The sequence below is a fragment of the Mchenga conophoros genome, linkage group LG6, assembly GCF_057382185.1.
Source record: "Mchenga conophoros isolate Kocher_MC1m ecotype Shallow Benthic linkage group LG6, M_conophoros_male_GT1.1, whole genome shotgun sequence".
NCBI lineage: Eukaryota > Metazoa > Chordata > Actinopteri > Cichliformes > Cichlidae > Mchenga > Mchenga conophoros.
Window position 1 is genome coordinate 23,339,303 of NC_140531.1, and position 23,720 is coordinate 23,363,022.

At 41.8% G+C, this 23,720-nt stretch overlaps 3 protein-coding genes across 15 annotated transcripts in view; 1 reads left to right on the forward strand and 2 right to left on the reverse strand.

Moving 5' to 3' along the window:
* Positions 1-7: 7 nt before the first annotated feature.
* LOC146572616 (uncharacterized) lies at positions 8-1,663 on the forward strand. Its single transcript, XM_085276855.1, has 2 exons — positions 8-283; positions 376-1,663. The coding sequence occupies exons 1-2, from the start codon at positions 201-203 to the stop codon at positions 1,013-1,015; spliced, it is 723 nt and encodes a 240-aa protein (XP_085132981.1). The 5' UTR covers positions 8-200; the 3' UTR covers positions 1,016-1,663.
* On the reverse strand, positions 1,243-10,319 carry zfp91 (ZFP91 zinc finger protein, atypical E3 ubiquitin ligase). Of its 3 annotated transcripts, XM_085276853.1 has the most exons (13): positions 10,170-10,319; positions 9,489-9,949; positions 9,129-9,166; positions 8,819-8,935; positions 8,426-8,465; positions 7,455-7,565; positions 7,273-7,365; positions 6,999-7,184; positions 5,704-5,754; positions 5,519-5,597; positions 5,326-5,440; positions 3,262-3,361; positions 1,243-3,172 (listed from the first exon to the last, which is right to left on the reverse strand). In XM_085276853.1, exons 2-13 carry the CDS (start codon positions 9,884-9,886, stop codon positions 2,176-2,178), a joined length of 2,325 nt encoding a protein of 774 aa, XP_085132979.1. In that variant the 5' UTR covers positions 9,887-9,949; positions 10,170-10,319; the 3' UTR covers positions 1,243-2,175. The 3 variants fall into 3 exon arrangements, with proteins under 3 accessions (XP_085132979.1, XP_085132980.1, XP_085132978.1); XM_085276854.1 differs by having other exon boundaries at positions 7,273-7,362; positions 9,489-10,306; XM_085276852.1 differs by having other exon boundaries at positions 9,489-10,306.
* A 5,467-nt stretch (positions 10,320-15,786) lies between these two features.
* The window catches only part of rbm47 (RNA binding motif protein 47), a 39,288-nt gene continuing 31,354 nt past the window's right edge, over positions 15,787-23,720 (reverse strand). For 7 of the 11 annotated variants that reach the window (XM_085276857.1, XM_085276865.1, XM_085276859.1 and 4 more), the window contains 3 exons: positions 23,463-23,672; positions 20,778-20,989; positions 15,787-18,730 (listed from right to left, as the gene is read on the reverse strand). In XM_085276857.1, the coding sequence (XP_085132983.1) occupies positions 18,479-18,730; positions 20,778-20,989; positions 23,463-23,672 (674 nt within the window). In that variant the 3' untranslated portion in view covers positions 15,787-18,478. The remainder of the gene's footprint in view (positions 18,731-20,777; positions 20,990-23,462; positions 23,673-23,720) is intronic. The other 4 variants (XM_085276864.1, XM_085276866.1, XM_085276868.1 and 1 more) reach the window with 2 other exon arrangements.

Below are 23,720 nucleotides of genomic sequence, written 5' to 3' on the forward strand. Positions count from 1 at the left end.
CCACTCCTGTCCTGCAGGTGGCAGTGCAGTCTAAACGGGAACGCTGAGCGACGGCTAATGACAGCAGCTAACCTTACAGCAATTTCCCTTGTTTTGTTTATTAAAGAAGGAAAATGGACAACTCTCTTGCCTCTTATATTCACAGGTACACCGTTATCGCTTTTTAATCGGGAGGCAGAGCTCTAGCTCCGGTTACAGGTATGAACTCTCTGGTTGGATACGGAGTGTCCTCCGACTCCGACAGCGATGGCGCTGCAGAGGATGTAAACAGTGGCAAAGCTGGGTGAGTAAAAATAAAAATGTATCGCAAACACCACTCGGCTAGCCTGGAATAATAATAACTTCTCTTCGTTCTGTTATTGTGTCGTTTTGAAGCTGTGGGAAAACTTGTGAAGAGGAAGCGCCTTTTAAAAAGACCCGCAACTTTTTGCTGGAGTCTGGTTCCGCTTCCAGTGAATCGGAGGCAGAGGACGAGGATCCAGAGCCCTCACCACCACCTACGTCGGCAGCCCGCCCTTCCAAACTGCCTACTCCTTCACTGGACTCCATCACCTCTAAAAAACTGCCCTCTCCAGCGCTAAATGCGTCATCTGACAGCAGCGTGTTTGCCAACCCATTTAAGGCTCAAGCAGACCAGAAGCTCAGCGCCCTGCAGAAGCACGTCCCCCTCACCATGCAGGCCAAACCCTCCCAGATAGGAGGTAAAAGGATATGCATGTCCTACAGGAAAGATGGAAGGTGCAGGTTTGGGATCAAATGTAAATTTGCTCATGACAGTGACCTCCAGAAGCCAGTCATCTCCACTGACTGTCATCCACCTGAGAGTGAAGAGACACCAGAAACTGGAGGCGGTTCATCTGGCGGAAGGTCCCAGAGGGAAACAAAGGAGGAAGAGCCAGAAGGGCAGCATGTGAAGAAGAAGAGGGTCGGACTGAGTGACAGCTTGATTCCTCCTAAAAGAGCTATGAAGCAATATACGATGCAAAGGAACAGAGAGCGAGCCAATATGTCCTGACTCACTTCTAGTTACATTACGTCTTCCAGACACTTTGATTCAATACTACTTATATCCCACATACAGAGTAGGAGCCTGCCTAATAAAATTTAAACACTCTGATGCAAAGAGTTGGGGTTTGAACCACCAACCACACTGCTAATGGCTCTAACAACTGGACTGCTGCTCCTGTTGAAAAGAGGAAACTGGAGGGCTTTCAGAGCACATTCAATAAAAAACACTTTGGATAAATGTTAAGATGTTTATTTACAACTTTTAAGTGGACTGTTTGCTCTAACACAAATCTAATGTGAGAGATCAGAGAGATGCCGCTGACACATAAAGTTTCTACATAGCTTTGCTTATCAAATTACATTAAACAAATCTTATTGACAAATCAGTGCTTGCTGTTATTTGATAGGCTTACATTTGAGTCGCAGTGTTCAAGGGTACATTTCAGCTCCTAAAAGTCTTGTAGAGTTAAACTATAGGGGTTATCATTTCCTTCAAAGCTGCACTAATGTCATTAAAAAAAGAGACAAAATCTGGAATATGCACAATCTGTAAATTTTGGTGTCTTTTCCAAGTTTTGAAATGTCTTTTTTTGTAGATTTAGCTGATTTCTAACCTTGTTAAATAAAAAGTGTCACAGGAAAGCTGGACAATAAATGAGTGTTTCCCCACACACACACACACAACACACACACACACACAACACACACACACACACACACACACACACAGACACTGAGGGAGTTTATAACTTTCTCATGTGTTTCATGATATAAATTAAACCGATTTATTCCAGTAGGAACTTTGATGCTGCACATTACACATTAGATGTGCTGTATATTACTAAGAGGTATGCTATGTTATTGCATAATAGCAACAGCTGTGCAACAAGACCTCATCAATATATACACACACACACACACACACACACACACACACTCATAAGTGGCTAGTTACAGGACTGTTAGGTACAAAGGCAACAACATACACATACAAACGCATATCTTTCCCTGATACGAAGTCTAAAAATCTACCAAATGTGACGATGAGTGAGCATTACATAATATACCAGTGAGCCTACATTTACCTCAAACGTGGTGAAACAGTATGTCAGGTCACTGGTAACATAAACTGCCTCTAGATTACGTTCTGTTGGCATCCTTTTTGTTTTACATGAGGGTCTGCTGCATGTGTCTCCCAGTGCCATCAGCTAGGACCTCCCCCTGCCCGGCCTGCTCCCAGATTACACCATCCTCCCCCACCACTTCTGTCTGCTGAAGAGAGGTGGCTGAGGGAGAGGAGGAAGAGAGCACTGGATTGTCCAACATAAAGCTGTCCCCGCTGGTGGAGACGGGAACCTGGCTCTGGGTTTGCGAAGTGGACATTAGAGGAGGGCTCGGGGATGCTGTCTGCAGAGGTTGGAGCTGCTGAGAGGCTGCTAGAATGGGGATCTGCTGGATGTGGGTCTGGGACTGGCTGACAGGCTGGAAGGTCATCTGCAGGATTTGTGTCTGGCCCTGGCTCTGCTGCTGGGAAGTGTATGACTGAAGAGGCTGGAGCTGCGGTTGATGCTGGGTCACCACTGAGTTGGAATGGAGGGTCAGCTGTTGGATTTGGGGCTGCTGGGGCTGCTGGGCAGTCTGCACAAACTGGACGGGCATCTGAAGCTGGAGCTGGGTCTGCTGCTGGTTCTCGGCCGGTGATGGGGGGTCGATAGGGGACAGAGCAATTGTCACAGGCACCTGCATGGTGTGGAGGCTCTGATCTTGTCCCAGCAAAACCACCTGGTGACTCACCTGCTGGGTCACATGACCCATCTGGGAGACCTGAGGTACATGCTGCCCATCCTGGCCCAGCTGGTCCACCTGGCCATCTTGCCCAACTTGGTTCGCATCCAAGCCAGTGACCTCTGCTTGCGCAGGATTTCCCGGGAGCTCCAAGAGAGAAGCAGGGGTTGTGATGAGAGCGCCGGCATTTGCTGCCAGCGCCTCAGCAATTAGCACCTCCGGGTGGCTCTTGGCCTTGTGTGCCACCACGCAGTCCTTCTTCTCAAACTTCTTTCCACAAATAGAGCAGGAGAACTGATAGGTAGCATCAGCATCGTGCTTCTTCATGTGCCAGTTGAGAGATGCCTTCTGGCGACAAGTGAAGCCACAGATCTCACACCTATTCACACCAGGAAGCAAGAAATTTAATGAACCACTGAGCTGAAAATAAACTGAGAAAACAAAACGTGTGAACAGAGAAGTACTGACTGTAGGGGCTTTTCTCCAGTGTGTATCATGCGGTGCACGGCCAGATTGTGGGAACTCTTGAAGGCGCGAGCACAAAACTCACAGATGTAGTCCCTCTGGTCTAGTTCCCAAAAAAAGACTCAATTACAGATGGATTATCCATGTAATTTCATTGATTAGAACTAAAAATAAGCACAGAAACTAATGCATTGTTTTATACCATCATGAGCAGACGTTTACATGCACTCATCATGGACATGAATATTCTGGTAATTTGAGCTTTTTAATGATTTTTCCTTGAACTGTTCTTTTTCCAGGGTGGAATGATTGTACAGCACACATCTTTAATTACTTTAAAAAAACAAGACTTGGGTGCACAAGTTTGAATTTATTTTGGATTTTCTCAAATTCACACAGGGTCAAATATATACATACACCCTGACTAACATTTTGTTAAATGTCCCTTAACAAGTTAAACACATTTGGTAGCCACCAACAAGCCTAATAGCTGGTTATTTGATATATTTCTTAGAAGAATTAGCAGAGGTCATTTAAATAGCTGGTTTCCTGGTACAGACCCAGTTTAGTCCACAAATATTTGGGTTAAAGTTGGGGCTTAGAGAAGACCATTCCAGAAGCTTAATGTTAGCCTGCTTTATCGATCCCAAAACCAGTTTTGATGTGGGTTTCACATCATTGTCCTGTTGGAACACCCAACTGTGTCCAAGTTTCATCTGTTTAGCTGATGACTTAAAGTGGAAGAATGTGGCAGTAGTCCTCCTTCATTATTACATCCACTTTGTGCAACGTACCAGTACCACTGACAGCAAAACAGCCACAGAGCATGCTGCTACCACCACCATGCTTGACAGTTGGTACAGTATTCTCAGGTTTCAAAGCCTCAACTTCACTCCTCCAAATGTCTAACTATAAAACATTTCTCCTGAAGCCATTTGGCTTGCCCATGTAGGCAGCTGCAAATTTCAGCCACATTTCAAGGTGTCAAATTTGGAGCAGGGGCTGCTTCTTTTCTTGGTCAGCGGCACCCTCTTGCCAGCATAAAAAGTATATCTGTTGTACTCAATTAGAATAACCAATGAAACGTTAATAGGCCTTGGACTTGTCAAGTTGAAATACACTGTAGAACCTTCAGCAACACTTATTAAAAGATTTGAGTGTTGTGATGGCATCAGCCACACAGGGGTAAATTAGTCCATTTTTCACTCGATTAGTTTTCTTTGCAGTTTTCTTCATTAATATAATTCATTAATCATTTGGTTAAACCTAACACTGGTATTATGAGGCGCGCACATAGTAACATTGTGTGGTTTTTCTAAAATGTTTTGTTATATTAATTATGTTTCTCTTTCTTTGAGTTACCTGGGTTTGGGCGGTGGCTGTTTCCTGTCTGGGCAAAAGGCGTGGCTGAGGACTCTGGGGACAAAATGCCTGCTCAGCAGGACCAACCATGGGCTTACCAGGAGCAGGGGTGTTTTAGGTTTAGTTAGGTTATTCTGTGCTTAGTTAATATTAGTGTGTGTTTTTGTTCCCCCCCCCTATTGTGTTCAAATGGTTTGGCCAAATCATTATAAAAGCTACCCTCATGTGTCTTTGTAATTAGGTCAGTTTGTGAGTCAAGTTGTGTCTCACTTTGTTTTGTTTAAGTTTCTGGAAATTACTTTTTGTAGAGTTATATTTAGTTGACCTGTTTTATGGGCCTGCTAAGTATGGTTTTGAATTTTGTTAATTTTGGACTTTTTGAGGGTTAAAATAAAGAAAACCCTTTTTGAAGATTTTTTTTGCCTGTGTCCTCTTTGCTTTGGCTGCTTGGTCCCTCACAGTGTATGCTTATATTTGAGCCTGTTTTTTAACCTGTGTGGATCAAAGAAAATCCAAAATAAAGTCAAACTTTCGCAGTCAGTTTTTGTTTTTTTAAAGTCATTAAAGTTGTATGCTGTACAATCACTCCACCCTGGAAAAAAATAGAAAAAAGTTCAAAGAAATCATCAAAAGCCCAAAATTATAATGACACCCGTGCCCATGATAAGTGGATGTAAACCTCTGAAAACAAATGTACATGCGTACCTGTGTGGTGCTTTGCATGACGCAGCAGCTGCTTCTGTAGGCGGAAAAGCCTCCCACAAGAAGGATGAGGACAAACATACTTCTTCTTGAGTAAGTGCTGGTACTTTATATGGTGCTGGAGTTTAAAGCAAAGAACAGATTAGTTACTGCTGCTTTGTGTTTGTGTGTGTGTGTGTGTGTGTGTGCGGCAAACCTGTAAGTAGCGAGGATGAGCCAGCACTGTCCCACATCCTTCCATTTCGCAGCGCACATACTGAACTGGGGGCTTCTTCCTGTGTGAGCGAAGCCAGTTACTATCTTATACTTAACCATCTATGTCTATACAAAGTTCATGACTGATTTCAGATAACGAAGCACCAACACAGACATCAACTTCACCTTCTCTTTGGCAGCCGTGGGGTTTTGTCGTCTTTTTTCCGCCGACCTCTCCTAACACAGCCAAGACAAAAAAATGTAAAAAATGACATAATTGTGTATACCGGGAAATCAAAGCCATGCTCTGCTATATGTGAACACAAAGCCATTGTGAAGTCAGGTACGTTTAAATAAGCACATGTTAAATTTAGAAGGAGGAGCAGCTGGTTAGTATTTTAAAACAGGCAGACTGAATGACTCCGTGTCTTATTGATGACATTTCCAATCACATATGTTTTCGTTCTATATTGAGTACACAATGCAGCTGCACTTACAAAGCATGTATTGTTTGCTGATGCAGTATGCATACAAATGGACCACACTACTTGAAAATCACTGCACTTTGTATTTTGACCCTTGTCATCACTCAGGCTGTAGTGCAACAAAGCAAACAAAAAAACAAAGTCTGAAATTTTTAAATGGTTGCATCAGTACTGAAAGCATTTGACTATGCTTTCTTGTGCACTGCGCCAAGCACTGTGGGTCAAAAGGGCTTGAGAAGCATGTTTACCCTTCTTTCAGAATGTAAACAGATGCTCTCCCTGTGTGCTAAGTCATTACTTTTTGCCTACTCTCTGCCATAGTTTGTTTTGATCCTGTCTCTCTATACTCCCCCTCCTCAGTAGCAGCAGATGGCTGCCTCTGCCTGAGCCTGGTTCTGCTGGAAGTTTCCTTCTGTTAAAAGGGAGTTTTTTCTTCCCAGTGTTGCCAAGTGCTTGCTCATAGGAATTTGCCTGATCTGATTGTTGGGGGTTTCTCTCCAATATTGTCACTGGTATTGTTGGCATACCATATTTCTACACTATGTACCTAATCCTTTTTCTGGGATACTAAATGCTGCAGCTTGCCTTAGTCCAGACCTTTGAATCCATCCACTTGAATGAGTTTACAGATTCATCTAGCATCAGATCAATGAACACTGCAGGAGGACTTAAAAAAAAAATAAAAAAATAGCGACTACTGCTAATGTCAAGCGGTGCTCCATGATGGCGATATTCTATGAGGCGAGCGCTCCTTTGTTTTTTGCACCCAAAATCCAAAACTCCTCCAATGACAAACAGATGAGCATGTCTGGCAAAACCAGTATGTTGCCATGGCTACACATTAGCATTAACTTAAAACAGTGTTGGGTTTAATTGGATAAATTGGACTTCAGTGATTGGTTAACAAAAGCTGATTAGGAATGGAGGATGTGTAGATGCGTTTGCAGTTCTGTCTGGTTTCAGCTCATGGCACTCACAGTCTGGTACTGCACTTACTTCCTGGGTCCATCCGGATCTTCCACTACTTCCTCTTCAAGCTTTACTTCCTCCTGCATGCTCTCTACATTGTCTGAACCTTCCACTTTTATCTCAGCAACCTCCTTCTCTTTCTTCAGTGGTTTCTCCTTTTCTTTCTTCTCCTTGGGTCTAGGAGGAACTCTGCGCTTTGGTTTAGGAGCATCCCTAAAAAATAAAACAGGAGAAAAAATTCCAATCAAAAAACAGTAATTACATATGAACAACCCAATCCCTCTCATACAAAACCACAAACCTTTCAACCTTCGGGTCGTAGCTTTGATCATTTAAGTCGTCTCTAAAGGGAACATCTTCCTCGCTGCTAAGGACCTCTTCTTCTTCTACACTGCTGAAAGCGAAACAATAAATTGCAAACTGTTTTTTTTTTTCCAAAAACGTTCTGCACTGGGTCAAATGATGCATTTGACATAAGCGCACCTCTGACTCTGTGGCTGGTAGTTGAGATTGTCTGGGTCATCCTGAAAAGAAGGATCTTCATCATCCAAGCCTGGTTCAGCAGCGCCGGTGTTTTCCTCCTCTTTCTTTTCACTGTAATTAAAAACACAGACCAAACTCTCCTTAGTTACACATTTGACTCTTTTTTTTTTATATACATTTTAAACTGAGGGAACAAACCCAGAGTCAAGCTGAGTAAATACGGCGTGTCAGGCTGATTTCTTCTGTTGCTGCTTTTATACTTAGCCTCAGACTGCGAATGTACCAGTAGCAAAACAACATAATCATTAGAAAAACATATTTTCCTACATAAAGAACCTGAGATCATGTGCACAACGAGATACGAGCAATAAATGTGACTTTTTAAAAACTCAGATACAAACGCTATTCTACACAGTAATTCATGACCCATGGAAAGCTAATTCGCCCTTTCAACCTGTTCTCTGTGGAAGTCCCTTTCTGATGACTTGCACACCTGCACTGAGAGCTGGACCCATTCAACCTCAGTTTAATTCTGGAGGAAGAGGACAAAGTAACAGGGAGCAAGATGTGGTGTGGTCACAGTTTGGCTTCTTTATTCTCTCTCTGACAGGACAAGGAGTTACAGTGCAACTATAATTTGACAATATGACCCCAGGTGGTCACTTCAAAGTGCACAGCCTCCCAAATGTTCAAAGGTTGCCCCTTCACTGCAGGCTCTTCCTCTGAAGACTGTCATTTGGTTTGGAGCCAGACACTCCGCTTTTATCATTAGTGATTTTCCTTGATATGAAAGACAGTTCAGCTTGTCACTGAATTTCACAGTTTACTCTCTGCTCAAGTTTTAAGCCCACAATTAAGTGGCCAGAACAGGACTTCCAGGGAGCAAGAAGGCAGTATTAGGAGGAAGTGGCCAAAATTAAGCCATTAAAGCCTGCAAGAATCACATCGTGGGTCACCAAAAGTATACTTACATTTCATACTTGTCTTTATCATCTACAGCTCCTTCCACAGCTGCATGACAGAGAGAGACACCAAAAGCGCTTTCAGCCACTAGCAACGTCATACAAACAACATTTATAAAACAGTAATTTAACTGCAAAAAATAAAAAAATAAAAAAATTGCATTCTAGATCAATTATTTGGAAGCATTATAATGAGCCAGAAACGACAGAATCCAGATGTTTCCACCCACAAGGAATCAATAACCAGAGATACATGTTCCCAGATGTTTTTGCAAGTTCTATACAAAACAAACAGCGATTGCCCAGATGTTTTTGGTTCTTGTGTGTCTGCATGATTTGGTCTCCGAGTTAAAAAGGCCCCCACGCTAAAGCAGAGCAGCTCACTGTCAACAGGTTGCTCACCAGCTGGATTCTCCATTCCAGGTTCAGTCTTACACATGGGCTTGGCAGAGCTGTGGACAGCCCTGCCAGATGGGGTCTTGGCATGAGTCTGGGCTGAGGGGCGTCTGGAGGGAAGGGCTGGAGTGAGAGAGAGCAGTAGCATGCAGTGAGAGTGTAGAAAAGTGTCATAAAGTGTGACACGGGCCTGACATTAGTGAACACATCAGCGCTATCTGAATCAAAGACATAACTACAGGTAAATAGCATGTGCTTATACTTAAATGTAAAGTGAACAAGGAGGATATAAAGCGGCTTTTATGCAGTTGATTACCTTGGGCATCTGTGGCAGGTTTCTTGGCGTCCTCTTGTCTGCAGAAAGAAGGAAAAACATTGACTTGACGCATTTTCCTGCACAGCACCACAACATCAACATGTTTAACAAGATAATGCATTTCTGTGTTGTAGCACTTTGTAGAATATAGCCCCCTTTAAAATCAGGTAAGTTTTACTCCACCCTTCCCATACAGACAGCAGAAAGGGGACGAGCCACGATGAAGGCGTGCTTTTGACAGGAACCGACTTCACCGACACAATGTGCAAGTAAGGCGGGCTCCTTATAATCAAATGTGGTGGCCAAGTTGAAATAGGGATACTCGTTAAAGAAACAAACAAAGAAAAAACAAAAACGTACTCTGTGCCTTGAAGGCTGTATCCCTCAGCCGAACCTGCAGTATCTGAATTTTTCTTCCGCCTGGAGTTGGAAACTTTCCTCCGCTTGGTCGCACCGGCGTCCGAGCTAGGTTCGTCCTCGTCGTCGTCGCTGCTTTTGGTGTCTTTCAGCCAGGCTGGTACTGCCCTCGTTGACCTATCTCTTAAAACCCGTCCCGAAGTCTGCGGGCTCGACGTACCGCCGTTAACGTCCGCTACAGAAGCGGTGACGCCAGACCTAGGGCGGCCCGCTCCCCGGTCCCTCAGCGCCCTCCGTGGCGTACCAGCTGTACTGGTGCCCGGGGTCTCTTCTGCGGCCTTGTCCTCCGTCGGATCTTCACCTTTATTTACATTCCCGGTTCGGTCACCGGCTGGTTCCATCACCGTGAGGACACTTAGGACCACCTCAGATTCCACTTAAAGTCAGGCAGGTTTACTTGCAAACTGAGGAAAAACGGACCACATCTGCTTTAAAGCCGTTTTGATTGCAGGCGGCCTTTATCCAACAGTAGTGCATTTTCAGTTGGTTTCGTCGCAAATTAAATACATATATATATTGATTAGAAACTACAAAGTTTTCTTAATTATCTATTCAGCAATAAACCAATATAATTTTAAAGAAGCAGACACTATTTTCTTCTTCTTAAAGCTATAGTAAACCTACTTATTCGCCCGGGCCTTGAGCACAACCATTTTGTGCGCTTTGTTGCGTCTCCTTTAAGCCAAATATAAACCGAGGCTACGTTCAAGAGCGGCAGCGCTTTTCAGCAGCTGCCACAACCATCTGGATGGGCCTAACCGCCCGTTACAGATCAACTGAGCGTAACTGCTGTGTTTACAAATCTGCGAAAGCAGCCGCAGCAGCCGCGCGACAGCAGCGTGAGGACGTAGGCTGCCACTGCATCCTGGGAACTGTAGTAAAAAGAAAATAAACGCAGTTTGGATGCTATTTAAGTGTGCTCCTTTTTTTTTTTTGACGCGATTTTTATCGGTTTTGGCTTAAATATTGACATAAGTATAAGACATAATTAATTTGAAACGACACATACTATAAAATCAATAGAAAATTGGCATAATATTTATTCCCGTCCTTCCACCTAAAATGACAATACAATTTGAAATAGGCCTAGCCTGGGGTATTTTGTGTAACATTCTCAATTAAGTAATAAATTGCCTGTTTGAGCTAAATTATTACAATTTATTTATATTTGTGTATAATGTTTCTTTGTTTTCTTCATTGCTAATGTCCACAATAATCTGCGTTAATAATAACTAAAGCTAACATGGCTGCCACTGAAAACCTGCACTGACTGGTCTGAACAGAAAAGGATGGAGAGCAGTTACCACCAGATGGCAACATCATAACACACAAGCTTGACTTTCTTTTGCCTTTATCTACAACGATAAAGCAGGTGACGCTGTCATGTGCTTGCTAAAGTGGTGTGCTGGAGATATTATTATTGGGAAATAATAAGTCACTTAAACTTTTATTGATACACTAGCCTTGAATGCAAGCTACAGCGTGGGGCTGGAGCTGGTGGGAAAACTGTATTTCTTTTCAGTACCAAATCAATAATTTGGTACACTAAAAGTGTCATTATTTATTAAACTGGTGCAGGAAGCTGCTACTGCATGTATTATTAATGCCAGTGTAAAGTCATGATAAAGACTGCAAAGGTTTGTAAATGGCAGTCATAGTAATTAAAATAAGATTGTCTTAAATTTAGGTAATGTAACTTTAGACAAACTATAAAACATAGCATATTACACTGCGAGTGAACAGTGCACCCTTAGCGCTTACAGAGAAATTAAAAGGATAAGTAGCAGCCAAGTGCTACTAATCAAATTCACTGTACTGACTGATCATCAGCAAGTGTGAGCACCATCATTAAAGCAGAGGTTTTGGCAGTTTGCTGGTCTGGAGCATTAAGGTGTGTGTCATCATAATGCCACAACCCTCACAAGAGTTAAGTGCCTCGGTTAGCATGTTAAATGTTAAAGTTCATGATGTTACAATTACAAAAAGACTAAACAAGTAGCCCTTTTTTTAAGTGCCGCCAGAAGAAAGCCTCTTCACTCTAAAAAGTACATGGCAGCAAAGCTTATGTTTGCAAAGTTGCATCTGAACAAACATCTAATACCAGCTGTCAAGCACGGCGGTGGAGGGGTGATGATTTGGGTTTCTTACAGCCACAGGACCTGGGACCTGCACTCCGAAGTGACATGAAGAGTGTGGTGCTGGCAGCAAAGCAGCTAATTTTACAAAGAAATTACACTATTGAAAAATATAAAGAGGTTAAACATAATACAGACAGCAATGAATACAGCAGTGTGTGAGCAAACACTGCAGCATGATGTAGTTTTAAAAATGTGCTCCTTAAGTGATTTGGTCATTAAGAGTGTTAATAAAGTTCAGCCTTTATGAAGTCTGGAATTAAAGCTGGTGAAAAGTTAACATACATTAATATCACAACTGATTGACAACAATCAAGTATTTTATTGAGTTAATGTTTAAAATACAGTTAAATTTTGTATTCTTTCAGCTGCAGCCTCAGGCGTTTTTAAGAGTGGGAATAAATATAAAATTATAATTCAATCAAAGTTTGATACAGTGCAAGTTTGATACATGCAAGTTTGATACAGTGTTAGCAAGTACAACTAGGCATCCGGCTTAAGGATCATATATTAATGCTTCCAGAACAATAAAACTGTTGTAAAACTGTTTGCAGCCTAAAGAAAAAAAGAATAAAGTTGTGTCTAAGAATCTCCATATTATATGTTGTTTATGTGTAAATTGTTTATTTGAGTTGTGCAGATCTCTGTGGTAGAGCTGTAATACCATCTGGTGGGTCTGGAGCCTGTTTTTGTGACAGCTTACGTTTTAGAAGTCAAACTTCCTTTTTAGGATGTAAAAGTGTTTCCTCTCCAAGACTCAGTGATAGATATATATAGTTTTCTGTTTTGTTAATTTAGTGGTAGAGCATTAAAAAGCTCTTACTTTTATCACATCTTTAAAATGGCCTCTAATTGTGGTTAGTTAATAAATGATTCAAGTTAATATCCTTGGAGTAAAATAAATACAAAATAGTGCAACTTCAACTTGTTGGGCATTGATCGTTATGGTGTTGATGTAATGGTGTTGAAGACGTTAGTCAAAAGTGAAAATGATCCAAATTAGGGCTGCCACGATTAGTCGACTAGTCACGATTACGTCGACTATCAAAATCGTCGACGACTGATTTAATAGTCGACGGCTCGTTTGAAGCTTAGATCACAAAAGACGCAGGAATAAGTAGTAGAATTTAAGATTGTAATAACGGACTGAAACAGAAGATGGCAGCACTGCATGTACAAGAATGCCAGCTGCCGTTAAACCCCAAAGAAGAAGTAGCTCTGTCCAGTGTTGCCAACTTAGCGTCTTTGTAACTCTCAACAAGCAGCGGGTGCTGTAACGCAGTCAGTTCTTCTTTTACTCTTTTACTCTTATGCTGTTTTGTGGATCACAAGGTTTAAAACTACTTATAAACACACACACACAAAGTAACTCCACCAGAGTGCCTATTTCGGGTCACTTTTGCCGGTCCAAGCCCGGGTAAAGGAGCAGGGTTGGAATTGTGACATTAAAAAAAACAATAATTGCTAAAAGAAATTTATTTTGTAGTTCTAAATAAACTCTAAATGCATTTAGGACGTTTTTTACTCACTTTATGTCTCTTCCATGATGTTATTTCTCTCTCCAACAACATAGGTTACAATTACATTAGCATGACCAATTATGCTAATTGGTGATGACGTCATTTAGCGACTTCTAGCGACTTTTAGGACAACCAATAGCAATTTTCCTTACTGAGGAGTTGGCAACACTGGCTCTGTCCCAGAATTCATAGCGCAGCCCAGCTCAGTTTCCAACAATGGCGGCAGCTGGTTAGTTTTAATATTACTCTTATTATTCTTTCTGGGTCATAAAACAAACGTTTAACATATTTTCAGGCGAGAATGTAGCTGTGTAAACCTCAAATATTTGCTCAGTTTATCAAGACACCACATATTTTCAAAAGCGCTCCGACGTTTTCGGAGACATCTGTTACCCACCAGCTCGATAACTAGCCGGGGGCAAGGCTCACTAGAGCCGTGAGAACACCGGACTCCCGGCAAATCGTTTTCAAACCCACCACCGTCTTTCGCTACTCAGGTTAAACATATATAAGTCACTTAGATAACTTAAAAATGTTAATGTTTGGCTTTTTTTTAGTATTTTATTTGTTCCTGAGTAAATCGGTTTGGCTGAGATTAAAGTTATAGTTTTTACACAGCTGAATAAACATCAAGCAGACAACTGATTATCAGAAGTGTGAGATGCTCGAGAATATACTCCGGTGTCCTGTTATATTTTAGATAGCAAGGAGTTTATTAAACTTCACCAAAACAATCTGCAAATTTCATTAAAATTTAATAAACTAGCATCTTGTCCTTATTTTTAGTTAGCACATACCTTAAACACTTAAAGCTTAAACACTAATGATAGTTATATAAGAGCAGATGCAGGCTGGTGCAATAAGCTGTACTTTTACGTCCAAATGGATGCACGATCTGATAATCGGTGACTAGTCGACTATCAAAATAATCGTTTGTGGCAGCCCTAATCCAAATACAACTGAAACGCTGCAGTGGGACCTTAAGAGAGCTGTGAATGTGAATGCCCTCAAACCTCAGTGAACTGAAGCAACACTTGTCATGCAAATCAGTTCAGTTTTGTTTATACAGCGCCAAATCTAAACAGCAGGTGCTTCAAGGCGCTTTATAATGTAAGGTAAAGATCCTACAATAATAGAGATAAAACTCAAATATAATCAAATAACCCCCTTTAAGCAATCACTAGGAGACTGTGGGAGGGAAAAACTCCCCTTTAACAGGAAGAAACCTCCAGCAGAACCAGGCTCAGGGAGGTGCAGCCATCTGCTGCGCCCGGTTGGGGGAAGACGGGGCAGAAAACACACTCCTTTAACTTATTGCTGCTAAACGTGGTTCTGAATTGCTCAGGATTTTCTACGAGTCTGTTGTGGCCAGTGCGATCCTCTATGCTGTTGCATGCTGGGGGAGCAGGCTGAGGGTAGCAGATGCCAACAGACTCGATAAACTGATTTGTAAGGCCAGTAATGTTGTGGGGATGGAACTGGACTCCCTCAAGGTGGTGTCGGACAGGCGGATGTTGTCCAAGATAAAGACAATGTTGGATAACACCTCCCACCCACTCCATGACATGCTGGTCAGTCACAGGAGCACGTTCAGTGAAAGACAGAGTACCGAAAAGCACCACTGAACGACACAGGAAATCATTCCTGCCTGTGGCCATCTCCCTGTACAACTCATCCACTTAACACACTGTTTACTGCAACAGCTACACCCTTTTTGCACATGTTCTTTTTCAGCTATTTATTAATAAGTGACTTTTATGTATATATATATATGCCTGTATCAATAAAGTATTCTGATTCTGAATCATGGGGTCTACTTCTGCTTCTGCATTTTAGCTCAGTTTGTTGTCAAATAAACAATGACACACTGTAATATGTCAAGTGCTGTTTGTATTTACTTAATTTTAAGATCTGATGAAAAAAATCTGACAAAGGCTTCATTCACTGTTTTTACTGTGTCTCCATGATCTGCCTGACATTAAGCATTTCTTCACTCTGCTTTTTCTTGGTTACTTTAACAGATATGAGCTAAAATAAACCCTCTTTAGCAGTGTTAAATAAATGTGTAAATCCTCTCCAGTGAGAAGTTGTGCTTGTGTGCGTAACAGCAGCTGGTGAGAGTTCACAGGCCATGTTCATGTGTCCAGAGCGTGATCTTGCTTGAAATGGATTCACTGCTGGCGTTGCTGCCGTCCGACACAGGCCCGATACTCAGGCGTTTTTACGCTTTATTCAATTTTAGTAGTTAAACATGTGACCATTTGGCTGAAATCTGAGCCTGCTGAAAAAAAACTTACCTTTTCCTGAGCATACTGTACCACACCACGTGATCTAAATCCTCCTGCTGGGGTACAGCGTGTTTCTAGATTAAAGTTGAGGTGCCACAGAGGAGTTTATGAAACACTGTGCTCCTCCTGTGACATTGCTTAATAATAGTTGATGTATGAGGTCAGACATGGGTTTCCATTCACAGAAGTCGGCGCTGAAGTCCCCTTTTCAGCACTTGCAACCTTTGCCAACTTTAATCCAAGGCTAATGTTTAACAAAGAAAACCAAGTAGACAAAACGATGGACGGCAAGAGTGCATCCTTTCAAAAATGCTTTATTTATCTACTATATCACTATAAATATACCAATGCTGAACAAGGAAACGGGGCCTTCTGATAGAAAAGAGTCTGCATAGGTCTACAAAGGGCACATGTTGGCAATAAAGGCACACACTACGAAGAGTTAAAGATGCTAAACCCGAACATCTAAGTTAAACCAGGCACGCGCAGCTCCATACTGACACAGGAAGATCGTCCTGCTGCCGCTGCTGCATTGTGGGTGAAATGCAGGTGATGGAAAGTAAAGCAGGTGCTGTGAGTGGAAGGGAGAATGCCGTTTTCTGTTGTTAAAACCACGTGAAATTTTGGTGAAGGTTAAATCATTGCCCCATCCACCCATCATTAGATCTTTTAATTATTTAGCCAAAAAAAGTTGCAACACATTGAGCCGGAGGCGCCAATGGGTCGTAACGCCTCGGCGGGCCAGGTTTAACCTTTGATATCGATAACGGGGAGAACTTGGCGTTCCCACTCTAAACACCGCGTCCAGTTCCAAATAACAAACACAACGTTACACCTAACAAAAGCACAATAACCTCCAATGTTTAACAAACTATTGGACACTTTGGGGGAAAAAAAGAATCTACTTTTGTTAGTCTGACTTTTATACCTAAACAAGGTGTAAATAAAGAAAACAAATAGGTTTTACAATATATTATGCCTTTTCTTCTCACTTCATAAACAACACACGTAATGCATATATTAAATATATCCCGACTTATTGTCATCGTACAAGATCATAATAAGAGCCGTTAACAGCAGTTTGTTTTCTACATTAAATCCAGTTTCAAAGGAGAGAGAGAAGCAGTAAAATGCAGAATACAGAGTGAGATTACACAACTATGGACTAGTTAAGCAGTCTTTTCACTCACACTCTTGGGCCTAAACTTAAAAGCCAGGGAGCCCTCATATTAGCAAATAAAATACCATCGAATGCGGTGAAGGAGAATAATAATAATACAAAAGAAAAAAAGAGCTGGTTTACAAATAAAAGGACACTCAAATGTTTGGCATTTTTCATAAAGGATGGCTCTTGTGGAGTGTGACTTCATGATCAGCAGCTGTTTGAATTCGAGTGTTACAATACTTGCATATTCCAGTGGGATGTATTGCTCCCAGTTATTCCCAGTCCACAAGTACACTTGTGTAGATGCACTGCAGAGTTTTCAAAGCGCCCGCTGAGCATTGAGGAGCTGCAGGCTTTATATGAGAAGAAGCACAAACTTTGCTCCAGTTCACACGTTTGATATCTCTTCATCTGAAAGTGGCAACTTCTCGCCTTTTATAAATACATTTACGTGCACCTCGGAAGAGGATGGAGGCAACCTTGGCACATCTGGCTACAAAAGCTGAAACCTCAATACAGTAATACCACAAATCTGCATCATGGGATATACAAATTCTTCTTTGTGCCAAAACACGCGGGCTTGGTTTTCTTACAAAAAGGCACAGTGAAAAGCAGGCAGTTGCATAAACAGCGTGTAGGTGTAAGGCACTGTAGTCAGGAGTCTTTCTAAAGTCCTCAGACTGAAGTGGATGTTAAGGTTTTTGGTCAGCACTGGCAAAAAGTACGAGCTGTTCAAGTGATAGAGTGCTCCAGTCCAGATAGAAAAATGTCTCTCATTTCTGTCCGTAGTTGTTCACAATTAAAAACATCAGAAAAAAACATACATAACTGAGTAAGAACAAAAAACAGCTAACATCTATTCAGTCTTAATCCCCTATTACCGCCGTTTCTTTAAATGTGGAACATTTTCCATGTCAGCTGAACATCATTCAAAAAGCTTTCCAGTTTTCTTTCTTAATTATTTGTTCCCAACAGGAATCTGTCAAAATAACAAATATTTAGCAGGCAACATTTCTTCAAAGAAAACCAACAAATGTGTTTCAATGTATCAAAGAGGAGACAGAGAAACAACCTTGCAAAGCAAAAAAAAGAGCAAAAATGAGCTAATTATAGGTAAATAAATGCAACCTAGAAAACCTAGAACCTTCATGTAAAACAACCAAAAACACAATAAAAACTACAATAACCAAAAAGTACCAAACAGGCGTGTTCAAAGCATTCAACCAGCATGGACGGACAGCATCACCTACAGCATGTAAAATTGGCTAAAATACTATATAATGATGGGGGGAAAAAAAGGCATTAGTATATCTGAAGACAGCAGTCTTCAGCGGTATTTATCAGTAGTTCCTGTTGTAGTTTTTCTTCCTTACGATTAACTCGTCTCTCTTTTTTATTGTTACTCTGAAAATAGTTTCAAATCTAGAACAAATACCACGGCAACATGGAAAGAGAGAGCGACAAAGAATAGACACCTTAAATATATATCTTCTCTTCATAAATACTTGAACGTACCTTCGGTGTTCCCGTGGTGGGATTCGGAGAGAAACAAAAAAGGCAGAGGGGTGTTATTGGGAGTTGTCGTTTGTTACATTTGTTACATTATTCAGTAGAAAACAGTGATGCTGCCTAATTAGAAACACTATGTTCACCTTGGGTTGAGGACATACCGAGGCCGATAGGAGGCGTCAGGCTGTTTGTCACTGTGTGTGCTTTTAATATTTGCTACAAATTCCTTTCGAGCTCAAGTTTGAGATGTTTCTACGTGATGGGACAGACAATGCTGAGATGTAGTTCAGTCACAGGCAGGATCTGAGCCTCTTAATCAGTATGTCTGGTAGACATCATGGATGGGCAGCTGGAAGGCTGTGGCGGGGAAGGCCTGGGGCACCGCGTAGCCGGCGTAACCTCCGTATGCTGCAGCCGCCACGGCTGCGTTTTTCTGCAGAGCTGCCAGAGCTGCTGTGTTGGCAGTGTAGTTTGTGATGGGGACATACCCAGGTCCATACAGACCACCAGCTGCTGGGATGCGCTGTACGTTGTGGGCCATGGCATAGACTGGAGTGATTGGACGGCCCTGCGTAGGGAAAGAAAGTGAATTAGAAAAAGGAGATTTTTAAAGCGTGCCCACAATGCCTGTATTTAATTTACATAAGAAGGGTGGCCATAGCTTCCTTTTACATAGAATTTAAGCCAGTGTGAGTTAAACCTGAATTCCTTCTATTGACCAGAAGGGGGAAGCAACTCTGCACAAAGAAATGCAAAAGTTTATGGAAACATGACCCCAATACTCACTTGATCCATGACCTCAGTAAACACTTTGCTGATAGGTTTATGGTCTTAATGACTACTTTCAAGTCTTACTGAATGCAGCATGATGTTTATTTTGTTAAGTATGGTCCCCATTAGAGCCGTAAAGAATAATAAAGCACAGTTTTGTTTTGTTTTTTTTTGGGGGGGGGGCTTATGTAGCAATGGGGCAGGCTGCTACAGAATGAGTGCGGACCATCTCTTTCTCAGTCAGACCAGCCCATCCCTAATCACAACTGGTTTCAAAACAGCCAGATAGAGCCGTAAAAATCTCAAGTCACGGCTTCACAGTCGCTAAGTTAATCTTTTCTTTAAGGTCTGAATCACACATGGGCTAAGTATGGGCCCTGGGCTTCAACCTGGGCCCCAGCGTCCTTAAAGGGAAACTAAAGACTCCCCAGCCTCCTGTCAATAAATGAAATAAAAGCATTGCTATTGGTGCTTAACGTGAATGATTATAATAAGTCTCTACTGCACCTTCCCTCTACAGCTCCACAGGATAATAGCTCACACATCTGGATGCCCAGTGAAAGATCTCCAGTTCGATTCCAGGGAGAGACATAAATCCTTTTGGGGTTGCAATAGAGGGCATCCGTTATAACAATCTGTCTAACACAGTGTGTTTTGGCAGGTGAGGGAACCTTGAGACGTGGTTATAGAGGTGCAGCGTGGGGAAAAGAACTCCTTAAGAAATAATCCACATAATAACTTGCTTTGCAAGGCTGCGATCAGCTGACCTGTGCTGCTACTCTATTGTTCACTGCTCTTTGTGGATTTGGCCAGCCAAATTCAGCAAGATATAATGAGATGTTTCATGAGCTGTATGGTTCATTTTCAAACCCCCAGACACCATAAAATGAGTAAAAAGAGAGTGAATCTAGTCAGCATCATCACGTTAAGTATCAGTTAATGTGTGATGTAACTTAACGTCACAAAACTGCAAACTCACCAGTTTAGCCTGAACTAACGTCTACCAACCAGCTCAGTAGACCTAAAGTATTTTCATGCAAAGTTTGAATAAGGGAATTTGTATATTTCAAGTATGAGTTCAGATCATGCATCGATCTCAAAAATGATTGAAAAACTTTGGAAAATAATCTCTCATCGTCTTTCTTACATCTTTCTCCGTTTCCCAGTCCTGCACATTAACGTTTGCTTCTCTTCCTCTCTCTCTCTTAGCTCACACACACATTTAGGAACAAACTGTGCAGAAACAGCTGTTCTGTTCTGAGATATTTGTCAAGCTGCTTGAAAAGTTGACCATGAAGTTACCCTCCTATTTAAAAAAACATCACTCAGTTTATGCTTGCGCTTCTTTTGTAGTGGTATGCAGGTGCTGAATTACAGCCACTGCAACTTTACATGGTAAATGGCCTGTATTTGTATAGCACTTTACTAGTCCCTAAGGACCCCAAAGCGCTTTACACATCCAGTCATCCACCCATTCACACACTGGTGATGGCAAGCTACATTGTAGCCACAGCCAGCCGGGGCTCGAACCGGCAACCTTCCGATTACAAGGCGACCTCTCAACTCTTGAGCCACGATCGCCCCTGCCATCTGCACCATGAACGCATCACAGGGATGAGAAGAAAAAAAAGGATATGATGAGGGTGTAAGTGGGCTGTTGGATGTCATAGCTTTCTTATTACTGAGAAAGTATATCCGTAGTGTTACCAGGAGCAACGGCAGCCACACAAATCTAAAAAATTGAATTAATATAACCGTAATATGCACTGACCTGCCAATCCCACTAAATTGCTCATTATCTGAATGTCATTCCGACTCCCTTTGACCCCGTGAATAATACCCACCTGGAAGGGTGGAGGGGTAGAGACCGCAGGTAGGACGGTGGCAGCAGCAGCAGCAGTAGCAGCAGCAGCAGCAGCGGGGGAGTGTTCGGGGTGCTGCATGGCCAGAGGGTTGATAAGATGCTCCACTGTGTGCACCTTCCCCTCCTCCATCAGCTTGGCTGCAGGAGTGGCGCTGAACACTGGGTACTGCCCACCCAGAGTCTGTAATGCCACTGCACATAGAGAGACACACAAATGAGAGCTTGGATAACAGACTGGAGACAACAGAGCATCATCCAAATATTAACACTACTCAGGAAATAACAGATAAGCGCACACATGCATCCAATCATTTATAGAGATAAAACACTACAGAGGCGAAGAGAGAACAGCACAAACAGGGTGAAGGGTTCAATTTCAGCAAGAAGTGGAAATAAATAAGTTACACAAATTGGCGTTGTGGTGTGATTCAGCTTATGATGGTGCTCAGCTGGGGATTAACCCTAGCACTTCAACACACACACACACACAGAGCAAACACAACATCAGTCATTGTTTCAGATCCACAAAAGTCTTTTCAATCCTGTGATTCCACACAGACCGGCACCGACACTGAGCTGCAGATTGAGGTCAAATCCTTAAACAAGGAAACATCAGTAACGTCGACTCTACTGAACGGATCTCTGATCACCAAACACACGACACTGACACACACATGCAGTAAATGGTTAGTAAGGTTTAATCAATATGTTGATAAAACAATTAGGCTTAGTAGCTTTAGTCGAAGAATTTGAAGGCTGAAGAATAATTCCAGTGTTTTAAATTTTCCATATCAACATCTTTAAAAAAAAAAAATCACTTCAGTTTCTATCTTTCATTCTTGAAAAAAGAAACGTACAGGATTTAGATGATCCACCAACATTAAAATAAACTCAGTTTCATTCCCCCCTGCCTGCTTTCAGGAAATAAGGCAGAATGAAAGAAATTGAATTTTTCCACCAGGAAAATGATCCTTTGAAAACAAGACACTTACAACGTTTCTCTCTTAGCTGGGAGAGCAGTTGCTGTAGATGTAGATGTGCTACAACTCTTCATAACACTGGAATCATCCTTCAAGTGATCAGAATAGAGTGGACACAACAGTCTTTAGTTTGTGCTTTTACATTTGCATTTCAGCTCCGATTATGGCTTAAACTGTCATAACGCTCACAAAGCTACAGATAAGACTCAGTGTGACTAGAGAAAAAGCTACCTTCGTTATGTTCGAGCACTTATTAAAATAGAAAGACAAAAAAAGATCATCCATCTGTCAAGTCAAAGTTGGAGACGACTGCATATAAACTGCCTCGAAAAAACTACAACCGTATAAAAAGCTATGTATGATATGGCTGCTGACTAAACCTCTGCACTCCAGAGATTTGGTAACACTTTATTATTCTTATTGATGATTATTATAAAGAAGTGTAGCTATGGTTAATTGATTTTTAGTTAGCTAATAGTTACTGCTAAAGAAATACATAGCAATGTTAAACAGTGGTTCTACAGTGTAGGGTTTATATTTTGACCTAACAAGTGACTGATCCCTGCTTCGATTCTGGGATGTGATGCAAATCTCTAGAATTGCATCAAGACGGGCATCTGGCTTAAAAATGTACAGAATCTAAACCTGGGGAGCTACCCGCTGTGGTGACACCCTACCAAAAAGAAAGCACCCAAAAGCAGGATTGACAGGTTTACAATAACCCTGCAGATAATGTTCACAGATTATGGATAGGTAGGTATTTTTACTGTATATAGTACCATTTGTACATAACACAAAATACTCTTTTTGTAGGGATTTATTAATTCTGCTTTTTTAGTACTTTTGAGTTTTTGTTTACTTTCTAATATTTCTCCACTTCACGTTTTCTTTTTCACTCTTGTGCTGCTGTAACAAGTGAATTTCCCCAGTGTGTGTTTAATAAAGTCGATCTCTATCTGAAGGAGGGGCGGTGGCGTAATTCACGAGCTCGTGAAATCTTGTCCGGTTTCTCTCACTGCCTAGTTTGTCTTTAATTTGTAGTTTTTTAAATTGTTTCTATTATAAAAACTGCATAAATTGTAATTTTAGGCCTATTAATATTTTGGAAACATTAATGCTTCTTATTTTATTGCTTGTTAGCAGGGGGTTGCATGTTTTCTCATGTTTCTCATGTTCATGGAGACACACCATTGGTGTGAACCATTTCTCGTAAATATCAGCTTAAATGGGCTCCAACTGTCAGCATAAAGTGTTACCTGAAGAAGCTCGTAACGGTGTTTTAAAATCACCCTGTGGTGTGTCTGAAACAACCCTTACAGTCATGGCTTTTGTGTTTTAGGTTTCAGTTCACCGCTCATTTAAACAAGCACTGATCAGCACAGTTTGAACCTGAATAACCAGAAAGACAAATTTCTGTTGTGTAAGGAAAAGGAAAGAATGAGGAATGAAGTATAGCCGTTACCTTCTGGTCATGTTGGAAAGGACTGACTACAATGTTGTTATTCTTTACTGTAAATGAAAGAAAGGCCGTCCTTTTGCGCATGACCGTCCAGAAATGACTAGAAAGCTGATTCACAAAAAATGCTCCTCAAATCACACAGGAGAAAAAACTGCGGGCTGGAAGATTTAGTAAAAGCCTTTTTGAGATGGGCAAGAATAGGTCGGGGTTTGTCTATCTCACTGACTTGTGCCATGTTTGATGCCAACTGGGTTGACGGAAGCAGCGAGCTCCAGACTGGGCATCAGCTCATAGGACTTTTCAGGCTGCTTGGTCTTGCCCTCGTGGTAGCGGCTGTAGATGCCACGACCGGCAGAGTAACCTCCGAGGTACGACCCCCGTGGCCCAGGGGTACGATTACCTGCAGTAGCACGACCACGACCTCTCACAGTACCTGCTTAAAATACAATTAAGGGGATATGATGACAGGGGTTGTGGTTTAGGG